We start from the raw sequence: 22,110 nt of genomic DNA on the forward strand, positions 1-22,110 counted from the left end.
ATTTTATTATTAGTATAAATACAATATAGATTGGATTGGAAATGGTTAAAAAAAATAACACAGCTAGCGCTAAACGTTTTTAGCTTGATAGCTGCACTGTCGCCAGCCCTGGAACATACCAACTCCGCTTTGGTATATTCGATAGGCTTATCGATTGCTCGCGAAGCTTTGCCGCTGTGTTTGTGTTATCGTCGGCCGCTTTATGCACTCCACATTCCTCGTTTCATTTTGGCCGCCAGTTGTGTTTTCGATTGCTCTGCGTGCTGGTCGTTCCTCAAAGTCTGCAGTTCTGCACGATTCTACAAGTCTACGATTCTTCGCGCGTACTCCAACTCCCCATTCATCCGTCTGTTTGTTTGGTTGTTTCCTTTCTTCGTTGCACTTTTTGCGCGCGCGCAACCGCCGATAAACAGAGAAAAGAAGAAAAGGAGAAATTCTGCAACAAACACTGGAAGTGCAATTTTAAATAGACGATCCCGTGAATGTTTTCCAGTTGAAACATTTACTTTCGTTTATTTTTTTTTTTTAATTTTGTTCAGTTAAGTGTTGAAAAGGGAGTTTTTGCAGCCACAGCAAAATAAAACTTTTCGTCAAAATGCAGCAGAAAGTCGAAGAGGTTAGTAAATAATCAAATCTTAGTAATAAGTTAATATTATAAGAAAATTGAATAGTGTTTAATAAAATATAAATGAATAAAGAAAGATAAAGAAATAGTTTCAAAATCACCAAGTGAAGAAAGTTTTACATAATTTTAGAAGCATTAAAAAGACATTAAGTAGGAACTTAAAAATTCGCAAAAACTAGAGCATTTTATATTTTATGACTGAGGAAAAGTCTTATAACATATATTCGTTAATGTTGAACAATAACAGTTTACGATTATAGTTTACGAAATAATCGTTAATATCCAACAGATGATTACATTAGTTTTGCAGTACATGAAGTTGTTCTTGTATTTTCTCTTATTTTTTGGTTTTTGATTTTCCTCCACCCATTCTCCTATCTCCTTTGCTTCCCTGCATTCTCCTGTGTTTCATTGAACTTAGTACGCCCCCGATGCTGCGCTGCCTCTGCTGGCGTCGCTGTCGCTGCTCTGCCGTGACGTTCCATTGACTGATTTTCCCGACTTTCCGCAGAAAAAAAAAGAGAAAAAAACCGAACAACAACAACAATGCTTTGGCCACAATTGTAAAATGGTTTTGTTTGGTTTTTCATTTACATGTTGTTCTTGTTTTGTTTTTCTTCTTCTGTTGCCCACAGGTGTGCATGTGTGTGTGTCCCCCATTGTTGTTATTGTTGCTGGCGCTTTATTTGCACAGTTGGCCACTGTTTTTTTTTTGCGTGTGGTTTATTGTGTTTAATATATTTTTGGACTCGTCTTGATCTTTTTGCTTGAGGGCCAAAACCAAAGTCATGGTAAGAGCTGTGAAATTTGTGATCGCCATTGTTTTGGTCTACAATTCTCGTGCAGCTCCTCCTTCTCTCTGTCTTGCTCTCTTTCTTCGTTTCCCTCTCTCTTCCACCTTTTTCGATGATGGAGAATTCAGGCCTTAAGTCCAAAAGTGTGCCACAAATGTCATTTTCGATAAGAAATCTCTTTCGAAATCATCCACATCATGACACACAAAAATTTAATATATAATACAGATCTGCAGACCAGCACACAGTTAAACTAGAAAACTACAAATTAAACACATTCTAGTGTTTGAAAGAATTTGACTAATAACTTTATTAGTTGGTAGCTTTCTATTCAAAATCTTTACAAATAAAATTACGCTATATTTAAAAGCTTTAAAAGCCATATAAAGACAGTCTATAAACAACGGATCTTTTTAAATGTATAGCTGTCATAAATATGAAATATTATTACCTTTAAGAAATGCCATAACAGCTGTTTAAGCAGCTTACTCAACAGCCAAGAACCCCAAAAAAAAAACATACTGTTTCGTATTGAAAACCTAAACGAGATGTGAGACACGGAACCGCAGAGCCAGAAAAATGCCTTTTTCGGCCCGGCCAATGCCAGTTGCAAGTAAAAGTCGAAAAACCTGTAGACGCAAGACATCGCAGAGGGGACCATTGAGCCAGATGACTGTCCATGACCCAAATAAAATGCCTCGAGAATCGCAATGGACATGATCGCGATGGAGGAAGGGGTGTCCGCTGCAGGGGTGGGTGAAACGGTGAACGGGGGCAGTGGTGGCTCCATGGTCAAGTGATTGAGACTGGCCGATTGGCCATGGCAGCGGATTGAGCTCGAGGATCTCCATCTAACCGACGGATGCGATGCGATTCAGGCCAAGCTGAAGATCTCCACTCGATCAGCAGAAGTCTGAAATCCGAGAAGAGAGAATCCAATTCCTGATTATCTTCGATTCACTCGGTAGATTTTTACACAGATATTTGCATCTTTACTATTGAAAGTTTCCGTTAAGAACGACTAAAGCCAAAACTAGCCTATTTTGTCATTTGTACATGCTAAACATAGTGGTTTTTATAACACTTATTAGTATATTAGATTATACTCTAAAATGTAAGCAATACAAAAATTGATCTATTTAGAGAAGAAATAGTACTGCTGTTTACCTACAATCTTCTCATAATTGTAATCTACCCAACATAAATTAATATATGTTCAAATATGTAGCTATGAACAAGATGGTTTACTCCTTTATTAACTATTCATTTCTAAATAATTACCTTTTGACCGAACATCTCCATTTGTTTTCCCCCCTATTTGCTTGAAAAAAACTTTTTCCCAATATGTGTAGAAGAAAAAGCCCCAAAAACCGGTTAGAATTTGATGCATCATTTCTGGTCGTTGCTGGTCTATTAAAATTTCGCTTTTTTTGCGCATTGCGGACCCAGACGGCGGTAGTAAGATTTTCACGTCGATTTTTCCCGTTTGCCAATTGAAAGTAAAAATGCCCGAAAACCGGTCAGTCAAATAACGAAAAAACCGTGAGATCCTGACAGCAACTTTTGATAAATGCCTAATGAATGTTTTAATGCAGCTGGCAGCCAATACAAAGTTTGTAATAGAAAATGGAAATTACCCAAGTCGAAAAACATAAAGATAATGACTGAAGCGCGGGGAGCGAAGATGATGATGGGCTAACTGCTCTTACCAAAATTGTCCAAAGTGGCTAGAAGAAAATTGGTCTAGTGGACAAAAGGCAAAAGGCGTATCGGAATGAAATCCAAAGAACCCCAAAAACTCTAAAAACTCAAATCTTGGAACCCAAGAGACCGATGTAATTACACATAAACGCAGATGGTCAGATAAAAGAGGGGATAGCCGAAAGTTACCTCTTTTTTTTGGGAGGTGGGAGATGGCCCAAAGCCAAAGTCAGGCTCAAATGAAAAACGCAAACAGCAGACGCAAAGTACGCTAAAAAAAAAGAAAACTTGAAAAAAATGAAATGAAATAAAATAAAAACAAAACCCGAATCTTGTCGTGTGTCGATCGCCAAAGGGGCGGAGGTGGAGAAGGTGGAGGTCAATGTCTGGGTTCAACGACTCCTGACCTCTGGCAATCTCAAAGTGGGTGAAAAAAAACAAACAGAGAAAATCCCAAAAACAACGGTTATTATTGAAGCACTCAAACCGAAAACTGGAGCAGTTGAAGGTAGCCAAAGCGAAGATATGGAAAACGAAGCATAGCAAATGTATCTCAGATGCCGAGAATCCTACACAATCGGACAAGTTAATTATATCCACTAATTATGGGCGGCTAAGCTAAACTAGATTGTAAGCTAATCTAAGCCGCAAATGGAGCTTGTCAAATCAATGCCATTAAACGTTTAATTTTCACTTCATGCATAGCACTTTAATTTTACTATTTTATAGTTTTTGTATTTGATTTCATTTGAATGATAACTAGAATCGAATCGATAAACAAACAATAAATTTGGTTACAAAATATAAAATCATTTTGGGTCATAAAGAAAGCAGTTATCAGAACAGTGATTAATTAACGATTCAGCATGTTAGGTATATAAATCATATGAAGATGAACCTAAAATATTATGTTTTATGAACCATAAACTATGAAAAATTATCTAAAACTTCTTTCAACTGACAATCCCCATATTAGATTACCTCGAAAAAAGCTCATAAATTGTATTTCTTAAACGGTTTAAGTATTTGGTAAATCCTCAATATTTTTCTGGGAACTCCGAATGTTTTTTTTTTTCTGGGAACTTTCAATTGCATCTTGGCGTTCAAATCTTTTCGAGATGGCGAGTGCAACGTTGCTGCCTATGACCACAAACAATGGCAAATAAAACAAATATTATGCATCATAAATTTCACCGACGACGAAACAGAAAACCAGTTTTTTTTTCTTTTATTCAGTTCTGGCAATGAACTCAAAAGGCAAAGACCCAGACCGAGACTTTAACACATATTGTTTGTTGTAACAAATAAAATTGGAATAATGTATCTCGACATGGCGAGGTGGAAAAGCGAAATGCTCGTCGATTACGAAATCGAAATAAGCCCAATCTGAATAATAATAGTAATAAGACGCACATAAAACATTTCGTCCGGCCGATTAGAAATTCAAATGTGGCTAAGGCTAATTTCTGTTTCGTTCCCGGCTTTTCAATGAAAAGTGAATGTTGTGAACGCGTTGACCGTTAGGACTGAGGCAAGCATTTAACTGCCCCACAACACAGCGCCACACAAAGCAATGTTTTCCTTTATATATTCAGCTCTGTTTTCGAAAGTGATTTGAACTACATTTTATGCGGCAATCCGAAGCGGACAAAATGAAACCAAGCCGCAGCGAACCCATAACCCAAAACCTAATACCTAATACCAATAGATACTATATAAGATACAAAATACTATAGCGCGTTGCTTAATTGATCGATCGCAGCTCGTTTACCGTTGGCCGGCTGATATAATTGCCGGCCGCAAGTCGATTTTATAACTTCGACTCAGAAATCAATTAGCCATACATACATATATAGATATATATATAAACCATAACCCAAAAACCGTGTCAATCAAAGTGAAAGAAGTCATCGCAAGTCATCGATTATCTCACAGATACAGATTTTCACGATTGCAGCCGAACATAACACATAATTGCTATTAAATTGTTCGCAATTAGTAAGTCAATTGATTGTACCACGGATACTTCCGATATCGAATTGATTCGATGTCATTGGCTGTAATTTTGCCGCGACTTACTGATCCACGATCGCCGATTAGCCGAAATTGATTTTTCGTCATGCCACAAGAAAATTATCAGTGTATACACTGTACAGTCAATAAAAATATGACACTCCATAGATTTTAAAGGACATTTTTGAGTTCTATGGAAATTATTTTACATTTAAGAAGGGAAAACATACAGTCGCCTGCTTATTTTGAATACCTCTTGAATAGTTTAGGAATATTTCCTGACATCTATTTCCCCCATGAAAATATTTATTTTTCAACGTGTGGCCAAGGAAAATCGTTGACCAGATGATGAAAGATGCATTGCTAGTACCCAGATCTATTCCATTCTTTCTCATGATCGCTTCGCTGCGAAAGTTGTTTTCTCAAATCAACTCGGAATCAACTCACCCCACCCTCCAGCATCAAGTCATCGAAGAAGAACGTGCAGGAGAAATAATGAGATTTTATATTTTCTTTTTCTAGAAAGTTTTCTTCCTCTTCAGCACAGCCTGACCTTTTTTTCATTTTTGTTCTTCAATTTTCCCGCTTATTGTTTTTCCAGCTGCTCAGATTTGTTTTTCCGCAGCGGAAGAAGGAACTTGCCAAGATGCAAGTTCATTGCGGCAGATGACATGCGTGTATGTTAAAGTACATATGCTCATAACTTGCAGTTTTTCAATTACCATTTGATTGATTGCTTGCGGGGAGATAAAAAGGTTTCGTCAGTGTGAGAAATGTCAGTTGGAGATGGCCTTGTTGGCCAAGATAAAACAGAGTTTCTCATGGGAAGTTAGTTGTTTTTCGATATTTCAGCTAATATCTTTGCATAGCAAGTAATATTTGAAATAAGTTAATATTTCAATTTCGAATTCAAAGACGAAAAACCAAACCCCACGACTTTAAATCATACTGGCAAATATAAAAATACGACATATTGTTGTGCTATGGCACGTCATGGAAATTATTGGAAAACTTTCGCCCAAGCAAAGGTTCAATGTGTCGACTTCCCAGGCATTTTACTCATAACTGGCGCTCCCATGCCAAACCGAAAAGAAACAAAACACTTTCCTTTTCCCCCATTGTCTGGGGTATTGATAAAATAAGCCCCCGTCCTCTAAAAAAGGAGAACCCGGTGACCTACCACAATTTTTTTCTTTTTTTTTAGGCAATGTGATTTGCATGGCAACCTTAACCCATTGGCACCGATGTGCGCACTCTCTCTTTCAATTAGCCCAACATTTTTTCACAGGCTTCTGAAAATCGAGCCATGTAAATGCCAGTCAGCCAGTAGAAATATCAATTAGATTGCCGGCAGAAGAGCCGCTTTCGATTGCATGTCGGATCGCCTGGGTGGGCGTTTGCATTACGGTGGATACGTATGGTATCGTATGAAATGAGCATTGTATATGAGACGGTGTATTATGGCTTGTAATGGAGTTAGACCCCCTACCGATGCATTTTGTTTGATCGACTTACTAACATTTTGTGCTACTTTACATTTTTGCCATGATGCCACTTCGGTTGGCTGAGTGATGGGTTGGGATGGTATGGGATCGGATCGGAATGGATCTTTCTTTTCACACAACTCTGTCGGGCGGCTTTTATTTCTATTGGCTTTTGACTGCGAAAATTTGAATGAAAGCGAGAGAAGCAAGTGTCAATGGCAGACGTTGGCAAAAGCGTGTCGCAATTTCCACCAGCAAAACCATCTGAAAAACCAACTAAACAATGGGCCGTGACTGTACTTTCTCCAAATTCAATTATTATTGGAACGGTATAGTATGGAATATTATGGTACGATACGGTTTTATATGGCATGGCGTGAGAGTCGCCAAATTGATGGTACCAAAGTGCAAATGCAATTGTCTCGGCCCGAAGCCGTAAGTTCAATTGAAAACTTCGACGGATTGTATATGGTTAGATATTGTTGGGTTGGCTCTATATAAGTCAAGGCTCTATTGACTTGCGGCTAATATTGAATGATAAGCGTCATTATCAACAATATATATCTACGAAAAGAATATTTCAGCTCATATGCCATGGACGTTTCACAACGAAAGGCTTGCTAACGCTTTCAACATTTGCAATTCATCAATGTCAAGGTGTTATATACACAAATTGGTGGGCGGGGCTGGGGGCTAATTAGCATATGGCTGGCATTAAGTGACGCTTGATAAGAGCCATTAGCCGGAAATGTTGTATATAATATTTTGGGAAGCCACTAAACCTTTCATTTTTATACTCATTCAAATGGTTTCAGTGTTTCTTCTTTTAGCCTTAACATACGGTTTAATCAATTAATATTTATTATTATATCATATTTATTGTTTTGATTGCAAGAAATAAAGGAAACATAGTTATTTCTACTCCGTTTTAAATATCATTTAGGTGCGCAACGCAAAAAAATGGCAAAATAATAAAAAAAAATTTAACAACAACGGGCTTATGTCCAAGAAATCAGCGACTTTATCTAATCGAAAAGTTCTATTAGCAAAGCAATCGTATTCCACAAAGAGAACTATATTATTCCGAATCTCGGGCCCACAAAAAAAGAAGAGTTTGAAAAAGTTTCCAGCACTGATGACTCAATTTGTTAACTGAACTTGACTGTAAATATGTATATGTATATCGATAACGAAATGATAGCTGATAAGGCGTATCAGTCGTAACTTTCCTGCATACATTCGTAAGCCCATGGTGTAAATATGGAATATAGACACCTGCAAGGGGCGCCAAATTCCTCAGCTCCTCCTAACCAAAACCAACTACAGATAATATTGCAGCAGGCTGTTGTTAAAACCACCGAGTACATAGTACATGGTGGTGCTCATTCTGCTGGTGGTGCTGTTCGGCTGCTCCAATTGGTGGTGGTGGTGTTGGTGGTGTTGGTGGTGCTAAACAAACGAAATAACAAGTGGGGAATGTCCGCAACTGGAGCAAAGGAAACCAGAAACCAGATAAGATAATTTGGCCGAAAGTAATTGAAAATGCCGTTGCCAATTATAAATGGCCAGGTGACTCATTCACTGCAGCAGCAGCAGCAGCAGCAGCAGCAGCAGCAGCAGCAGCAGCAGCAGCAGCAGCAGAGTGTGTTTTACCGGCCCGAGTGCTTCCCCAAATGTTATTGAAGAAGCATTGGAACAGTTTCTATATATACAGAAGTACCAAATTGGTTGATATCACCTATCATTTTGGTTATGACTTGGTTTGTTCAAGAGAATTGGTTCATATGGCAATTACTTCATTTTTGTGGCGCCCACGGGTGGACCTTAAATACTATCAAACTTTTATCGATAGCTCTGTAGCTATTTACTAATTGAAACTCGTTGTGAATATGTTTCTCCCGTGGATTGCATAACTTGCAATCTGAAATCGAAGTTGCAGGTCTCGTGCCATCGAGTTTATGACCGCCTTCCCGTAATGAAGCCATTTCCACAGTGCGGGCATTTCCGCTGCCACCTGCTTCTGCAAAATGCCTCGAATGCCGCTTGTCCGGTGTTGTTTTTTGCATTTGCTTAACAATGGCCGGGTGTTTAACGGTCGACGCATTACCATCGCCACTAAGTATCGTCACATCGGTTGTCACACAGACATAGTAACATAAATAAGCCTGCGGAGACAGTTGGCCCCCATCCATCCCGAGTGGAGCATATATGTATTTACACATAAATGTGTATAAAACAAGAGTCACTTACTTTGCATATGCATTGGAGATTTCTGCCTTTCGCGTAATTTATCTCTGACATGATTTGGCAATTGTCTCTACCAAGTCTAAAACTCAGAAAACGACGTATCCGAGTCCATTTTGTTTTAAAGGCGTGGGAAAGACATTCCCACATTTGTTATGCTTGTTATAAGTACATTTAACTAAATTAGGGACAGATATTGTTATTGTTTCAACACTCGGCTTGTTTTCGCTGGTGAATTTTTTGAAGGTGTTGGCGGCTTACGTCTCATTTGACCTAGTTTCTTGACAGAGTTTGTTGGGAAAAAGCTCTAACGAGGTAGCTAAAAACAAGCATTTTCACAAAAATAGTTTGAGTTGTAGCGAGAATTTGTTGTAAAAAGAACAATCGCTTAAAAAATGAAGAAATAAAAGTACAAATATTTTGAGTTTTATGAGTATAGTAATCTATAAGTGATTTATGAACAATATCAATGGCTTCACCTTGTCATTGATTTGCTGCTAGCCAATGTCTTTCTTTTTGCACTATCGCGAAAATTCTAGGAAGTGCATACTGTTAGCCTGGAAAACCTGGAAAAGTTGGTGAAAGGCCACAGTTAAAAATTTCCATAGCACATGGTCTTAATAAGTATGCACAACCTTTCACAAAACAAACCAAAAAAAAAAAAAAAATGATGAAAAAGGAATGCAAGGTGTTAGGGGAGTTGGAAAAAATATAGGAATAACCCAGCGACGATAATGATAATGATAATTTTTACGATCCATGCCAACTGACGGACAGCGGACAAACGGACAAAATATGGCGCTTATAAAGTGCAGTTAGCATCCAAACCGTTTACCGTTCGTTGGCAGTGGCTAAGCGTCTGCTAAATGTCATAAATGCGGACAATGGACGGGCATTTCATTCATAAAAAAAAGAAAATATAAAAAAATATGTGGGGGAAAAAGAAAACCGTGTCCATTCAGTTTGGCTCAAGTTCAGCTCCAGTGGGTGTGTGGACTTGGATTGGTGGGGCTTTGAATGCTTAACGGTAAACTGTCTAAGCGGGAAAATGAGCCAAACCGTTCAGAAAACGCGGGCCATTGTCACGTCTTAAGTGTTGGCACTTTCTCAAGGTAGTCAGTGAAATGGTTTCGCTTTTAATCAACCCAAAAACTGAGCTAATTCCCGCCTGTCTCTGCTGCGCTTGGCACTATGTGGTTACCCCATCGATCTCTGTTTGTTCCGGTTCCAGGTTTGCCAAAAAACGAAAAAAAAAAAAAAATACAAGACTAAAAACAAAAAATAATACTGAAAACAGAGCAAATAGCTCGAATGCGAACAAAGCAAGTCAATTAACTTTGCCCGTGTATCTTGTATCTGAATCGCGTCTGTTTGTCCCCATCCGTAGAAGAATCTTGCGGTTGTCGTGGCTCACCGACAAAGTGTTTCGCAAATATTTGCCATTGTCTTGGCTTGAGGTACATATTTCAATCAGGCGGCGACACAATATGAAGCACAGCTTCAATTACAGCAGTGAGCAAAAGACATGGCAATTACAAAAGGCCCAGATATGTGCACCACAGCGATCTGATTTGGCCAAAAGAACAGGCAACAGATGCCCAGGTAATACACAGAGAACAATAATGCTACTAGAAGCCTTAAAGTATTAATTACAACATAATAGTATAATATTTTACACAATTTATAATGAAAAAATAGTAAAGCACTTCATACATCATATATTTCTCTCAGTGTTCTCTGCATCTTTTACGTGCTTCGTGGAGCGGCCCAAGTTCAACACGCAACTGTTTGTTGCACTTACAGCTGCACATACATGTGTGTCTACATGGCTTGTTCTTTGCGTCCACAGTTCTCAACAGTTCAGCAGTTTTTCTCCTCGGCTGTGGCGCCTACTTTATTTGCCACGCCGCGTGTCAATGGCCCAGAGACCAGCTGCCACTTTGCCACCTTTCCTTTGGGAAGATGTTCAGCTGCCGCTGCATTTGGCAGTGGACAGATGACATAATGCTCCTCCACTTTGCCATATCATTTGGTACGGAGTAACATATATGCTGGGCACGTTTTGTGGGTCTGGTCAATCGGCATGCAGCTCTGCTCTAGTCGTCTGCATTCGTATGACATAATTGGTTTTTGTTTCATTATTTGTTTGGCTTTTTGTTTTATCTGCTTTTATGTCATTTGGCTTTTTGTTTTATCTGTTTTTAGGCCCTATTGTTATGGCATTTTTTTGCGGCACAATGTGGCGCGGATCGCATATTTGGTGCGCCGGTTGAGTGGCCAGGCCACATTTTTCCATGGGAAGTTGGCTTGCAAAGCCAGATGTTGTACCTTTTTGCTCTGAATAATTATTAATAGTTTCTTTCTTAAATGATAGAGTATTTGGCCAATCAATACCCTATTTGAATTTTGACCGTAGTATACATACTTTCTTTTTTTTAAATTAAATAATAAAATAAGTAAACTTTTAATATTAAATAAATTTGTTTTCCTTGAGCTTGAAGCTTGGGTCAATAAAATAGTTCCGCCCAAGATAACACTTAGTTTCTTTTTTCATTTGGCCAAGTTGGCCGAACTGAATCATCCATTGAGCTGAGTGCTCTGCCTCCCATCAGCCAGGCACTTAATTTAATGACCGACTAACTAACTAACTGTCCGGGGCCAATAAAAGCCGACCAGGACCGACAACCGAAGCCAAATTAATGGTCAAACAATCCGCAATCAAGCCGCCAAATGTAACGAGACGGAATTGAAAAAGCAAACTTTAGTTCGAGCCCCTGATTTGGCCAGGTCACGCATTGTTGGCCAAAAAAAGCTGGAAAACCTGGAGGGGCTGGGAAATTGGTGATCGAATCGACGGGCTTTTTTTTTATCAGCACTCGCCCGTTTCATTCCACCCCGCCCCTAGCCATCCATTCGGTTATCGCAAATTCATTTTGGTTAACACACATATGTGTAGGAACCTTTTATAGGAACCTAACCATCATATAAGATAAGGTTCGAATGAAAAGCAACACGAACTATATATTTGCCAGGGAATTGCGCAAAAAGCCAATATCGTTTTGGCCCCATTTCCCAACAAATCCCACCCACAATCCTGGGCTCGCCTTCCCGCCCCCTTTGTACCATTTTTGGCCATCTATTTCGGCCTGTTTTCGCGTTGTTGACCAATTTGTTTGGTTTTTTTCTATTTTTTTTTTTGCTAATGGAGCGCCCAAAGCTGGGGACGTGACTCTGGCCATCATTTTGAGTGGTCTCTTGGTGTCTTGGTCTTTTGGTCTGTTGATTTTTTTTTTGTTTTGCCTTTGCTTTTTGGCCAACATTTTCTTCTGTGGCATGGCAAATCCACAAATCTAATGACCAGCCATCGCCGTAACGGTCCATTCCTAATGGTATTGGTAATGCTAATGATATGGCGTCATAATTGACACATGCTCCAAGTGCATCCGCCTTAGATTTCCCCCGTAGCTTTGGTTATCTCTGTTCCCACCCTAGACCAAAATATATAGTGTGTGGATCACGATTTGCTATAGGTACGTCAAAACTGGGTCGATCGGATCGTGGCTAAAGCTCGTTCAGCCAGAGCAGTGTTCAGTTGGGCAAAAAGATAATGGCATTGGCAAATACCTACGATAGGAGCTACAAGCATGCATTCGTGGGAACTGAAGGTCTACGGTTGGATATATCTGAAAACAGACCTTTGGGTTGGATTAAAGAAGACTTGGTGCAAATTTGAGGCCAGAATAGCAATTTTGTGAAACTTTGTATCAATTGTAATAGCTTATGAGCTAATTTAATTCTGAAATTTTTTTGTAAGTAATTTGTAATTTTCTAGTACGGAACTTACTTCAATATTTCGCATAGAAGAAAAGAACAAAGAACTTTCAATTATTTTTCAGTAGTCCCTTAGTAATTTAACAATAACATAATTATTAGAGGCTTTTAGGTTGAGATTAGAAGAAAACGCAGGAATATGATTTGCTTTTACAAGTTTACTAAGCAAATTAGTCAGAAAACGCAAGGCATTTATTAGTAATCACTTTTTATAAAAAATTGAATGATGACAAATTTACCATGATGGTATGAAACTATACATTATTAACACACTCAGCATATCAATTGTTTCTTTCAAACACTGGCTTTATTCTAAGCACAGGATATAACCACAATCTGTCTGTTTTGACATCTTGTGATTTTCCCTTTGAATCTGTGGTTTTAAAATGGCAAAAAGTGTTAAATACCGCCCTTCGTTTGCATATGCAATGTATTGTTTTGGGCTTTTTTGTACTTTTAGTTAGTTTTTTATATGGGTTCGCTTCTTCTTTGTTGATTTGTACAATTTTTTTTGCACGCTTCAGCTGCATATGCGGCGGTCACTGAGGAAAACGCTAAATGAATTGCCCCAAATACGAGTGTTGTACGCGATGATCACGAAGGCGATGATGACGATAATGATGATCGTTATGCTAATGCTGATCGCTCGCCTGGAAACGGCGTCAGCAGAGCAGCAGCAGCCCAAGCAGAGCAGAGAAGATTACACTGCAAGAAAAATGTGCGAGCATCTTGTAACTTGAGCTTAGCTTAATGGAAATATATAGAGAAAATCTACTCTTGTATTTGTACTGTTATAAGGACACCCAAATTTTAATAATATATGGTGAATAATTTATATAATAACAAATTAAACATATTGAAACATTAATAGTAATTTCACAGTTCTACCGGATCTTCAACATTTTTTTTTTTAATATTGTTAGGAACCTTTCTAAATTTGTCTCTGTGTAGTACTGTCTGAAGTGGATCAGTTGCCAGACAGAGATAGCGCGCTATGGTGAGAGGAAGAGGGAAAGTGGGGAGCGCGGAGAAAGAGCCACAGTCACGGTCACGTTTCTTGTCACGTTCTCCCGCTGTTTTTACGTTTCTTCGCTTGTTTCTCCTCTTCTGCTGTTCGTACCCCCTAATTCCACCGATTTGGGTATACAGTTTTCCTTATGCATAAGCTAATTGATTTCCCATTTGAAGTTGCTCAAGTCAAAGGTGCCGTAAATAATTCAATCTGTAGAAACTTTCTAGGTAATTAATGTAACTTGTATTGCCTCTTCTGTTCTAAACTGCATATAGTAGTGTTTTTAATCAACATTTTAGTTGAGAGCTTACAGTTTTTTTGGGCATAAGTACCATATCATTTATATTAATGCTATTTGTTTTAATTTTGATTTAGATTTTAGTAATGGGTACTTTAAAGTTCCCATCGTCACTACCTTGTTCTTATTTGTTTCGCTTTTCGTTACTCATGTTTGGTTGTTCCCCTCTTGCCAATTTGCTTTCTGCCTCGTTGCTGATCTTGTTGTTGGCCGATCTTGTCGTGGCAGCAACAGCAGCAACAAATTGCGCCCAAGTCTTTGGCTTATTTGCTTGTTGCCTGCTTTTTGCTGTTTTTCAGCTGGCTGCCTGTTCACGCGACCCATTGGGCGTTTGACCCCGGCGAATGTGGCATGCAAATGGGTTCAAGCTTGGACAAGAGCCGCATGCCATTCGCATTTGCAGAGTTGCATTTGCATTTGCATTTCCCCCTTGCGGTAAATTTGCTGGAAAAACGCGCGCCAAAAGTGACAGCCGGTCGAGGAGCAGCTGTCAACTTGACTTTAGGCAGCTGTCGCCAAAAGTTGCCGCTGTCATTGCACTTGGACGGCAGCAACAAGTAGCAGAAAACGGAAGTATCGTACAACTTTTAACATTAGTTTGCTGCATTTTCGGTATAGGTACAATATACCCTTTCTTTTTACACACTCATGCAGCAAATGGGGTAAGAAGCCACCGCAGGAAGCGCTTCCCATGGGCTCTTTTTTAATTAAACTTTGAATCCTTGGCATCATATTACTGTTTGTGTACAAATTAATATGCACAAAAAACATTGACACTGGGGTCTCTAAAGGAAGTACTTACGATATTAAGTTACCTTGTCAAAAATTAAAACAAATTGGTTAATAAACAGGGTTCTCTTCAATATTCGAATTATTTTGAGTAAGAACAATATTGGTATTTCTAAAAAGAAATTTATTAAAAAAGGCTTATATTTCAATAAATTGTTTTGTACCTTAGAGTATTTCCTACTTCGATTTCCGTCGTCAGTTTTTCCGTGCTGTGGTTTTCTCCCAGCTTATTTTTGTTTTGAAGTAAGTGAAAACGACGTCGTTAAACGCACATTTTAATGCCATTCGTTGTCGTTTTGGGTGCCTAGCCCAAACAATTGAGTGAAAATCTGCATCGAATCGATGAGTTATGGGCGGCAACAGCCACGGACAGTGATTTTTTCATACTGTGACTCCGAACTGCGACACAATATTTTTTTATTTCGACTTAGACCAAGCAAAACAAGACAATAAAGCGGGGAAAAGCAAAAAAAAAAAAAAATGAAGCATAAATGCCGCATTCGCTCACGGCGAGTACTTGTGGACTGCGAAAGACTGGCACTTTCTAATGCGACAACGATGCGGAAGCCAACTGACGACACTCGACTGCCGGCAGCAGCAACTGCAGCACTGCAGCAGCAGCAACTGCAGCACTGCAGCAGCAGCAAGGCAACACACCTGCAACAGCAACCTCAACATCAACAACAATCAATGGGAGCACCCCCACATGGCGATGTCACAGACCCCACAGACCCTCAATGCACCCAAATGGCAATGCGGTGACCCGAAAAAGCTGGCCTATCTGCCCTCTAACAACCCCTAGTGGAGTTCCCCCTTTTTCGTGAAAAGAAACCTCCACCATTTCCCCGGAAAATCAAGTAATATGCATATATGTAAGGTGGAGGCCCTGTAAGTGCGTCAAGTCTGACTGCAGGGGAAGTATTTAGCCATCAAATAGATGCTGATTGCTGTGGGAATGTTCTTATTTCTTATTTCAGACTCTGAAGTCTGAGTAAAAGCAGACAGAAAAATCTAAAGACATCTTAAATTGTAAACTTTAATGCATGTATAAGAAAAACTGCGCAATTCCTATATAATTTGTAAAAATTATCAATGTTGGAATATTTTTATATCACAAAATCGAACACAATCGAATGAACACATTAATATTTTTAATCTTATCGCACACAAAATTTTTCCATTCTTACATTAAGCTAGGTTGGTTACTTTTTTGGCCTATTTTTTATTATTATTTTTAACTTGCATAAACGCTGAAATAGTTTCCATTAAATAACATCGAAAACAGGCGTATGAACACATGAATATGTACTTGCGAAGAGTCATCAGGATGCCCTTCTTCCTCTTCACTACTCTTGTTATGGTTCTGTCACGAAATTTCGTTTCATTTAAATGATCTGCGACATACTTATCTCTGGCAAAATTTTCCCATACTATACATTTTTAAAGGGGTAATTCGTAAAATTATGTAAATATTCCCACTTTTGATAAGCCAGCATGTGATATTTGCATTAAACCATAATAATTTTTAGGGTGCGCTATGAGTCACAATTTATGACTATAACAAAACTTACAACATTTAAAAAAAAATCCAAAAAAGAAATTATTGTGATTGCTAAAAATTTTGTTATTTATTTAGAGTAAATAGCTTGCCACTGTAAAATTCTTTTTTAATTATTCAACAAAAATGCGTCTATTTATGTATTTATGCAGAATATAACAAAACCTCGCTGAAAGTGAGACTGCTAAACACTTTTACTCTCTATGCGATGCTTTGTCATAGTTTCGCATATTTTATAGGAAAAAAAAACCGCGATACAAAACCGTCAACGAACCGTAGAGGAATCACCAAACCAACCAACTTTGTTGTCGATGTCACGCACAATAATCGGCTTAGGTTACGCTTGGGTCCACTCTAAATCACTCACCACCACACATTACTATGGGCCACCCTGAACCACTCTGTAACACACTGAACCACACGCCGTGTGTGGTTTCGGGCGGATCATTTGGGCAGCACGATCGAAGCCAATCGGATTATGCAAACAGCGGATTTGTCTCCTCCGATTTCGCTCAAAGATGCAATCCACGGATGCGGGTGTATCTTGTGTATTTCTTCTGTTTTTTTTCTTTGTTGTAATGCGGCATGCAACTCTTTCGATTTGAAGCGGATCGAAAGTGAATGGCGCACTCGGATTTGCGGCATATTCGATTACATTCAACTTGGAACCACCTCGATCACTTCCACCGCTTTTGGTTACCCACTGCACTCAGCCAAAGTTTCTTCTTTCTTCCGTCGATCGAATGTATAAGTATGCATGGCACGTAGTTCTTAATGATTAAACAGAATTAGAGAGAATTATTTTCAGTGCATTATCTTGTATACTATACTCCTCAAAAAGGACTCACGCACCTGTTTTAAACCACTTCTTGTGTTCTTTGTGCTCGCAGAAAATCGATCCCCTGACACGCATTCAGGAGGAGATCAAGGAGGTGGTGCGTCGCGAGGAGGAGTACCGCCAGCTGGCCACACTGTCGTCCAGCGCCTCGATCACTTCCGCTTCGCCGGACTTCGAGACATACACGGTTAATGGTAACTTTGAGCCGAAACTGCAGCAGGATGATGAGCACGATCTGATCGAAAGTCCGGATCAGGACCAGGGCATGCTGGTCACTGCCCAGCCGGCGGCCGTGCAGACCACCTCGCTCCTGCTGCCCATCGACGAGCTGTCCAACACACCATCGCTGGCCTCCAGTGTGAACAGCGCCAAGGAGGAGAGCCTCGATGGCCAGCACTCGGATGACTCGGGCATTTCGGCCTCCTCGCAGAGCAACACCCTCATCACTGGGATCACCACGAATGTGGCCAAGCAGCAGCCACTCAAACTGACCGTGGTGACGCGTCAGGAGCAGCGCTACATTGGGCCCAACTGCTACAATCTGACACCTGAACCGCCACAGCAGAAGCTGATCACCCGCACCATATCCACGCCCCAGCTGAGTGGTCTGCCCCAGAAGCGGCAGTTTGCCTTCGGTGGCGCCACCAAGGGTGTGATGCAGCGCTTCATTGCCTCGCATGGCAAGTTGGGCAACACCAGCCCGCTGCCGGCTGCATCTCCAATGACCATATCCCTGGGCGCCGCCAATGGTAATGGCGGCCTAAATGTCAATGGCCAGATCAACAATATCAGCAGCAGCAACAATAACAACAACAACAACAACACCCTCAAGCTGAACACGCGCACAGCCATGGCTTTCCTGGAATCCGGAGGTTCCACGGGCGGCATCAACTCGTCATCGGTGGCCCTATCGTCGGCGGCAATCGAACGGGACTCGGAAGGCAGGCCCCTGCGACGAGGATATGTCCCCGTGGAGCAGAAGATCCAGCGCGAGCTGCAGGACCTCAAGTCACGCGAATCGGAGTTGAAGCGTCTGCGCAAGATCAACAGGCAGAACACTCTGAAGGCCTCCCTGGACAAGCTGTGAGTCAACTTGGGACTTTCAGTTTGGATTGCATCGTGAACCAATTCTGTGAAAACTTCCAGAGTTTTTAAAGCATACAACCAGTGGATATCAACTAAATGTTTGTGTATATATTTTGCAGGCAACTGAGCACAGATGATGAGGCCGATGCAGATGATGATGATGAGGACTCCGAGGTGGAGCACTGCTACGGGCCCGGTAAACTGCGCAATGCCCAGTCCACACAGGAACTGGGTAGGAATGGGTGAGTATGCCAGAGTAAGCACCTGAAAGAAAGATTTTAACCGATTAATCCTTACAGAAACGAGCAGGACATCGTTCACAAGCCATCGGGTAATCGCAGTCTGAACGCAGCCGCCTATATAGCCTATGGAATCAGCAAGGGCAACGGCATGCGTCCGGCGATGTCGCTGGCCCAGCTCTGCGATCTGACGCCTGAGGAGGCACCCTCATCGCGAGGACTCATCGCCCAGTGGGAGAACATGATCAAGAAGAACGCCGAGGTGGGAACGGTCGAGGCGATCATCTAAAGAATGTGGGTCGGGAACCCTGCCCAAATGGCAAAACAAAAATGATGAAATACAAAAACATACACACCAACGACCTGGTGCAGAGCAGACCAAATTATTTAATATAGTGTCCACACTAACGCACTTGATCCTCCCACTTCTCCGAGTCCACGTCCACGTCCAGGTCCTTCTCCTTCTCCTTCTCCTTCTCCTTCTTCTCCCTCTCCACCTGCGAAAGCTGCTTATCAACGAATTAATCTTAATGCCAACCAATGGGAATCGAAATTATAACGAAATTGAATTGCCTGTACTTAAAGCGATTTACCATATATGTGTAATTTGTAATGTGTACGTGAACTGTTCGAGAACTCTATTGTATATAAATAATTCTTCGTGTTTCCAGTGCGAGTACAGTCGACTTGCTTATAATTTATTAAAAATCAACTTTATATATACCCTATATGAAAGTATATAAACAAAATACTATATGTACGAAACCAATATGAGAAAACGATTTAAAAAAAAATAAAAAAAATATTTGATTGATATATGACTATTGATATTTTAGACACTTCAATAATGAGACACGAATAATTTTTTTTTGGAAATTTATCATATTTATTTTTATTCAATACATTTCGTTTCTTTCGTTTGTTGTTGCGGTTTCTGTTTGTTAAGTTCTTGTTACGTATTCGCTCTGTACTAATTGAATTAATCAGATATTAGGGTGCCGTAGATAGAGAGCGCCTCTAGTTTGGAGTACAAGTTTCGGTTAGAGTAAGCCGGTTGTTCATCATCGTCCGCAGACCTAAAAGTACAATTTTTATACACAACAAAACGGAAGCGATCGACACTCAGCGAATTTGCACTACGACCTCATGGATTGCAGGTGTAAACGGTGACGCCCGAGTGCTGCGATAATCTTGGAATTTTGGTTGATTTTCTCTTGGTAGTTTGTTTGGTTGATTGATTTTTCTGTTATCGCTACGGAAGCCTCAAAATACATTGTTATGTACGTCGTTAATGTATGTGGATTTGCTGTTTCTATGTGACGTTGAAATCTTAGCTTAAAAGTTGTGTGTTTATTAATATCGACTTGTATATATCGTACATATCTGTCGTGTTGTATTTATATTCCGTATATTTACAAAAGCCGTTTACAAACTGGCGCAGCTTTCGCCAAATGGAGATGGTTATCAACCGATTCGCTATTAACTATGGACAAATCGGGGCGTTCGTAACTTAGAGCTAAATTAGTCAAATCATAGATACATAAACGAGATATATAAACGTATTCGTATATTGCACTGCATCGGATTGCTTGAGTATTAGAAATTAGGCAACAATCAACATATCGAAAAAAATATAACGCGCTGATATTCACACGGAGATTCGATTCACATACATACGACTAGAATATTACTTTGGCACACACATATAAACATAACTTTGGTTGAGATACTGGAAATCAGTTGTATTGCTCGGCGGTACGAAGGTGGAACAGAAAACTGCCAGAAACAATAATTAGTTAATTAGTTAATTAGCATCCTGCATCCTGACACTTGCTTCTCTTTCGGAACTGGAACCAAAAAACCATTGACTGCTCTTTAATATCGTGTATATATATATATAGATGTATATATAGAAATATAAATAGTAAGTATATATCATTTTGTAGCATTCAATACATATATATTTATGTATATATATACATATACATTATGTATATCTATATATATATATAGAGTCTGTCCTTCGTTCGCTCAATTAGAAACTAACACTTAAACTGACATTTCATATGCGTTGCTATATCCTTGCCTCTTCTAACCATCCTTATCGATTCGATCCGATCCGATCCGATCGATCCTCCAATTCCTTCTGATCCGATCCGATCTGATCTGATCCTATTCGTTTCGATCCTTTAACCAAAAGCGCTTTGAGCGTTCTATTTCGCGTACCTCTGACCTACAGCTAAGACCAAAAAAAAAAGTGACATCGCTCTTGCTAAAGTTAGTTTTCATACATATAGATATACATATTTTAGATTTTTTGTTCGTTTTTCTTCGTTTTGGTAACATAAAATTAATCAACAAATTTTTAGAGTTGCTTGCTAAAACTTTTCTTAGTGTAAACGTGCCCTAAGCGATGCCCACTAGCAGCCGTCGCCAAAGGACTCAGGGTTTATAAATTAGTGGCGTAATTATCTGAATAATCGGACGATGCTGGGCGGTGCTAGTGGGCGAGTGTGTGTGTGTGTGCTGCGAAAAGTTGCATAAGTTTCGACCATATAATCGCTAGAAGTGAGTTGTATGTGTTCTACCATAAATCTTTACCCAACGGAAGGGTTTTTTGTTTTGTTTTTTTTTTTTTTTGTTTCTTTTGGCGCCCAATGCTACAATTAGTTGCTCCTAATCTGATGCTCGGTTCGGTGTAAACACATCTAAAATCTGTACCATCTTTGTCCGCATTGGGGATCATCATGTACCGCTACGTTTTTAGCAACTGTCGTCAAGTGCTTTTGTTATCCGTATCTATATGCTCTTGTATATTTCGTCTCCCTTGTATATATGCCTTCTATATAAATATCGTTTGTTGTTTGGTTTTTGTAATTTGCTGGTATTGTCTGAATGTGCTACGTACTTTAAACGCTAAACTAGTTCGTGTGTTAGTGAGTGAGTTGTGTGTGTGTGTACTTTAGTAGACCGACATACAAAGTTCGAGGCCAAAAAAAAAAAAACATGAAAAAATTGCCATCATCCTTTTACAACTAACTCGCATATATAACTAGTGCATACACATCGTTCACATAGGTTCCTACGTTCTCTACGAGCTATTAATATGTAATTCTGTTTGGTTCCCCATCCCCTGGAGCCTCTAAAGCCTCCGATTGGCCACTTCCCGGTGTCCTTCGAGTTCTTGGAGCCTCTCTAGAGCAGCTGGGCGATGACCGGCTCGATCAGACACATGTGCTCGGCACCGCGCACTGGCAGCCGGTTGAGGCAAAAGTGCCGGATCATCTCCGGTACCGTCTCGAAGGGACGACTAAACTGGCCCAGGATGTACTGCCCAGTCTCGTTGCGCTGGATGCGCATGTGCATAAAGCCCTTGGCGCCCCTAAGAAGCAAGTATTCAGAGGATTATTTCCAAGAAATTTAAGATTACTTCAGTTCGCTTACTTGAGGGATAGCGAGTAGTCCTGCTTCGTGGACTCGCAGTTGCGCACCAGGAAGGATCCCTCGGACAGCGGACGCAGTGTGGTCTCCGCCTCAATTCGCGTTATGGCACCATGGTACCAACTGAAATATATAGTTGATTAATTAATTATCTTGA

At 40.0% G+C, this 22,110-nt stretch overlaps 2 protein-coding genes across 2 annotated transcripts in view; one reads left to right on the top strand and one right to left on the bottom strand.

Moving 5' to 3' along the window:
• Nucleotides 1-224: 224 nt before the first annotated feature.
• On the top strand, nt 225-19,240 carry LOC6618566 (myb-like protein AA). Its single transcript, XM_002042789.2, has 4 exons — nt 225-616; nt 17,240-18,270; nt 18,393-18,515; nt 18,573-19,240. The coding sequence occupies exons 1-4, from the start codon at nt 596-598 to the stop codon at nt 18,799-18,801; spliced, it is 1,404 nt and encodes a 467-aa protein (XP_002042825.2). The 5' UTR covers nt 225-595; the 3' UTR covers nt 18,802-19,240.
• A 140-nt stretch (nt 19,241-19,380) lies between these two features.
• LOC6618568 overlaps nt 19,381-22,110 on the bottom strand; it is a 50,905-nt gene continuing 48,175 nt past the window's right edge. Inside the window, exons 10-11 of the mRNA XM_032724247.1 lie at nt 21,957-22,076; nt 19,381-21,894 (exon numbers count right to left, since the gene is read on the bottom strand). Of these exons, the coding sequence (XP_032580138.1) occupies nt 21,708-21,894; nt 21,957-22,076 (307 nt within the window). The 3' untranslated portion in view covers nt 19,381-21,707. The remainder of the gene's footprint in view (nt 21,895-21,956; nt 22,077-22,110) is intronic.

This window comes from Drosophila sechellia, chromosome X (genome assembly GCF_004382195.2).
Source record: "Drosophila sechellia strain sech25 chromosome X, ASM438219v1, whole genome shotgun sequence".
NCBI classification, from domain to species: Eukaryota; Metazoa; Arthropoda; class Insecta; order Diptera; family Drosophilidae; genus Drosophila; species Drosophila sechellia.

What these genes read in the sequence shown, in the direction of transcription:
- LOC6618566 (XM_002042789.2), top strand. Translation starts at nt 596, where the DNA reads ATGCAGCAGAAAGTCGAAGAG. An exon ending in TGCAGCAGAAAGTCGAAGAG is followed by an intron (nt 617 to 17,239) that starts GTTAGTAAATAA and finishes TTGTGCTCGCAG; the next exon opens with AAAATCGATCCCCTGACACG. An exon ending in CAGGAACTGGGTAGGAATGG is followed by an intron (nt 18,516 to 18,572) that starts GTGAGTATGCCA and finishes TAATCCTTACAG; the next exon opens with AAACGAGCAGGACATCGTTC.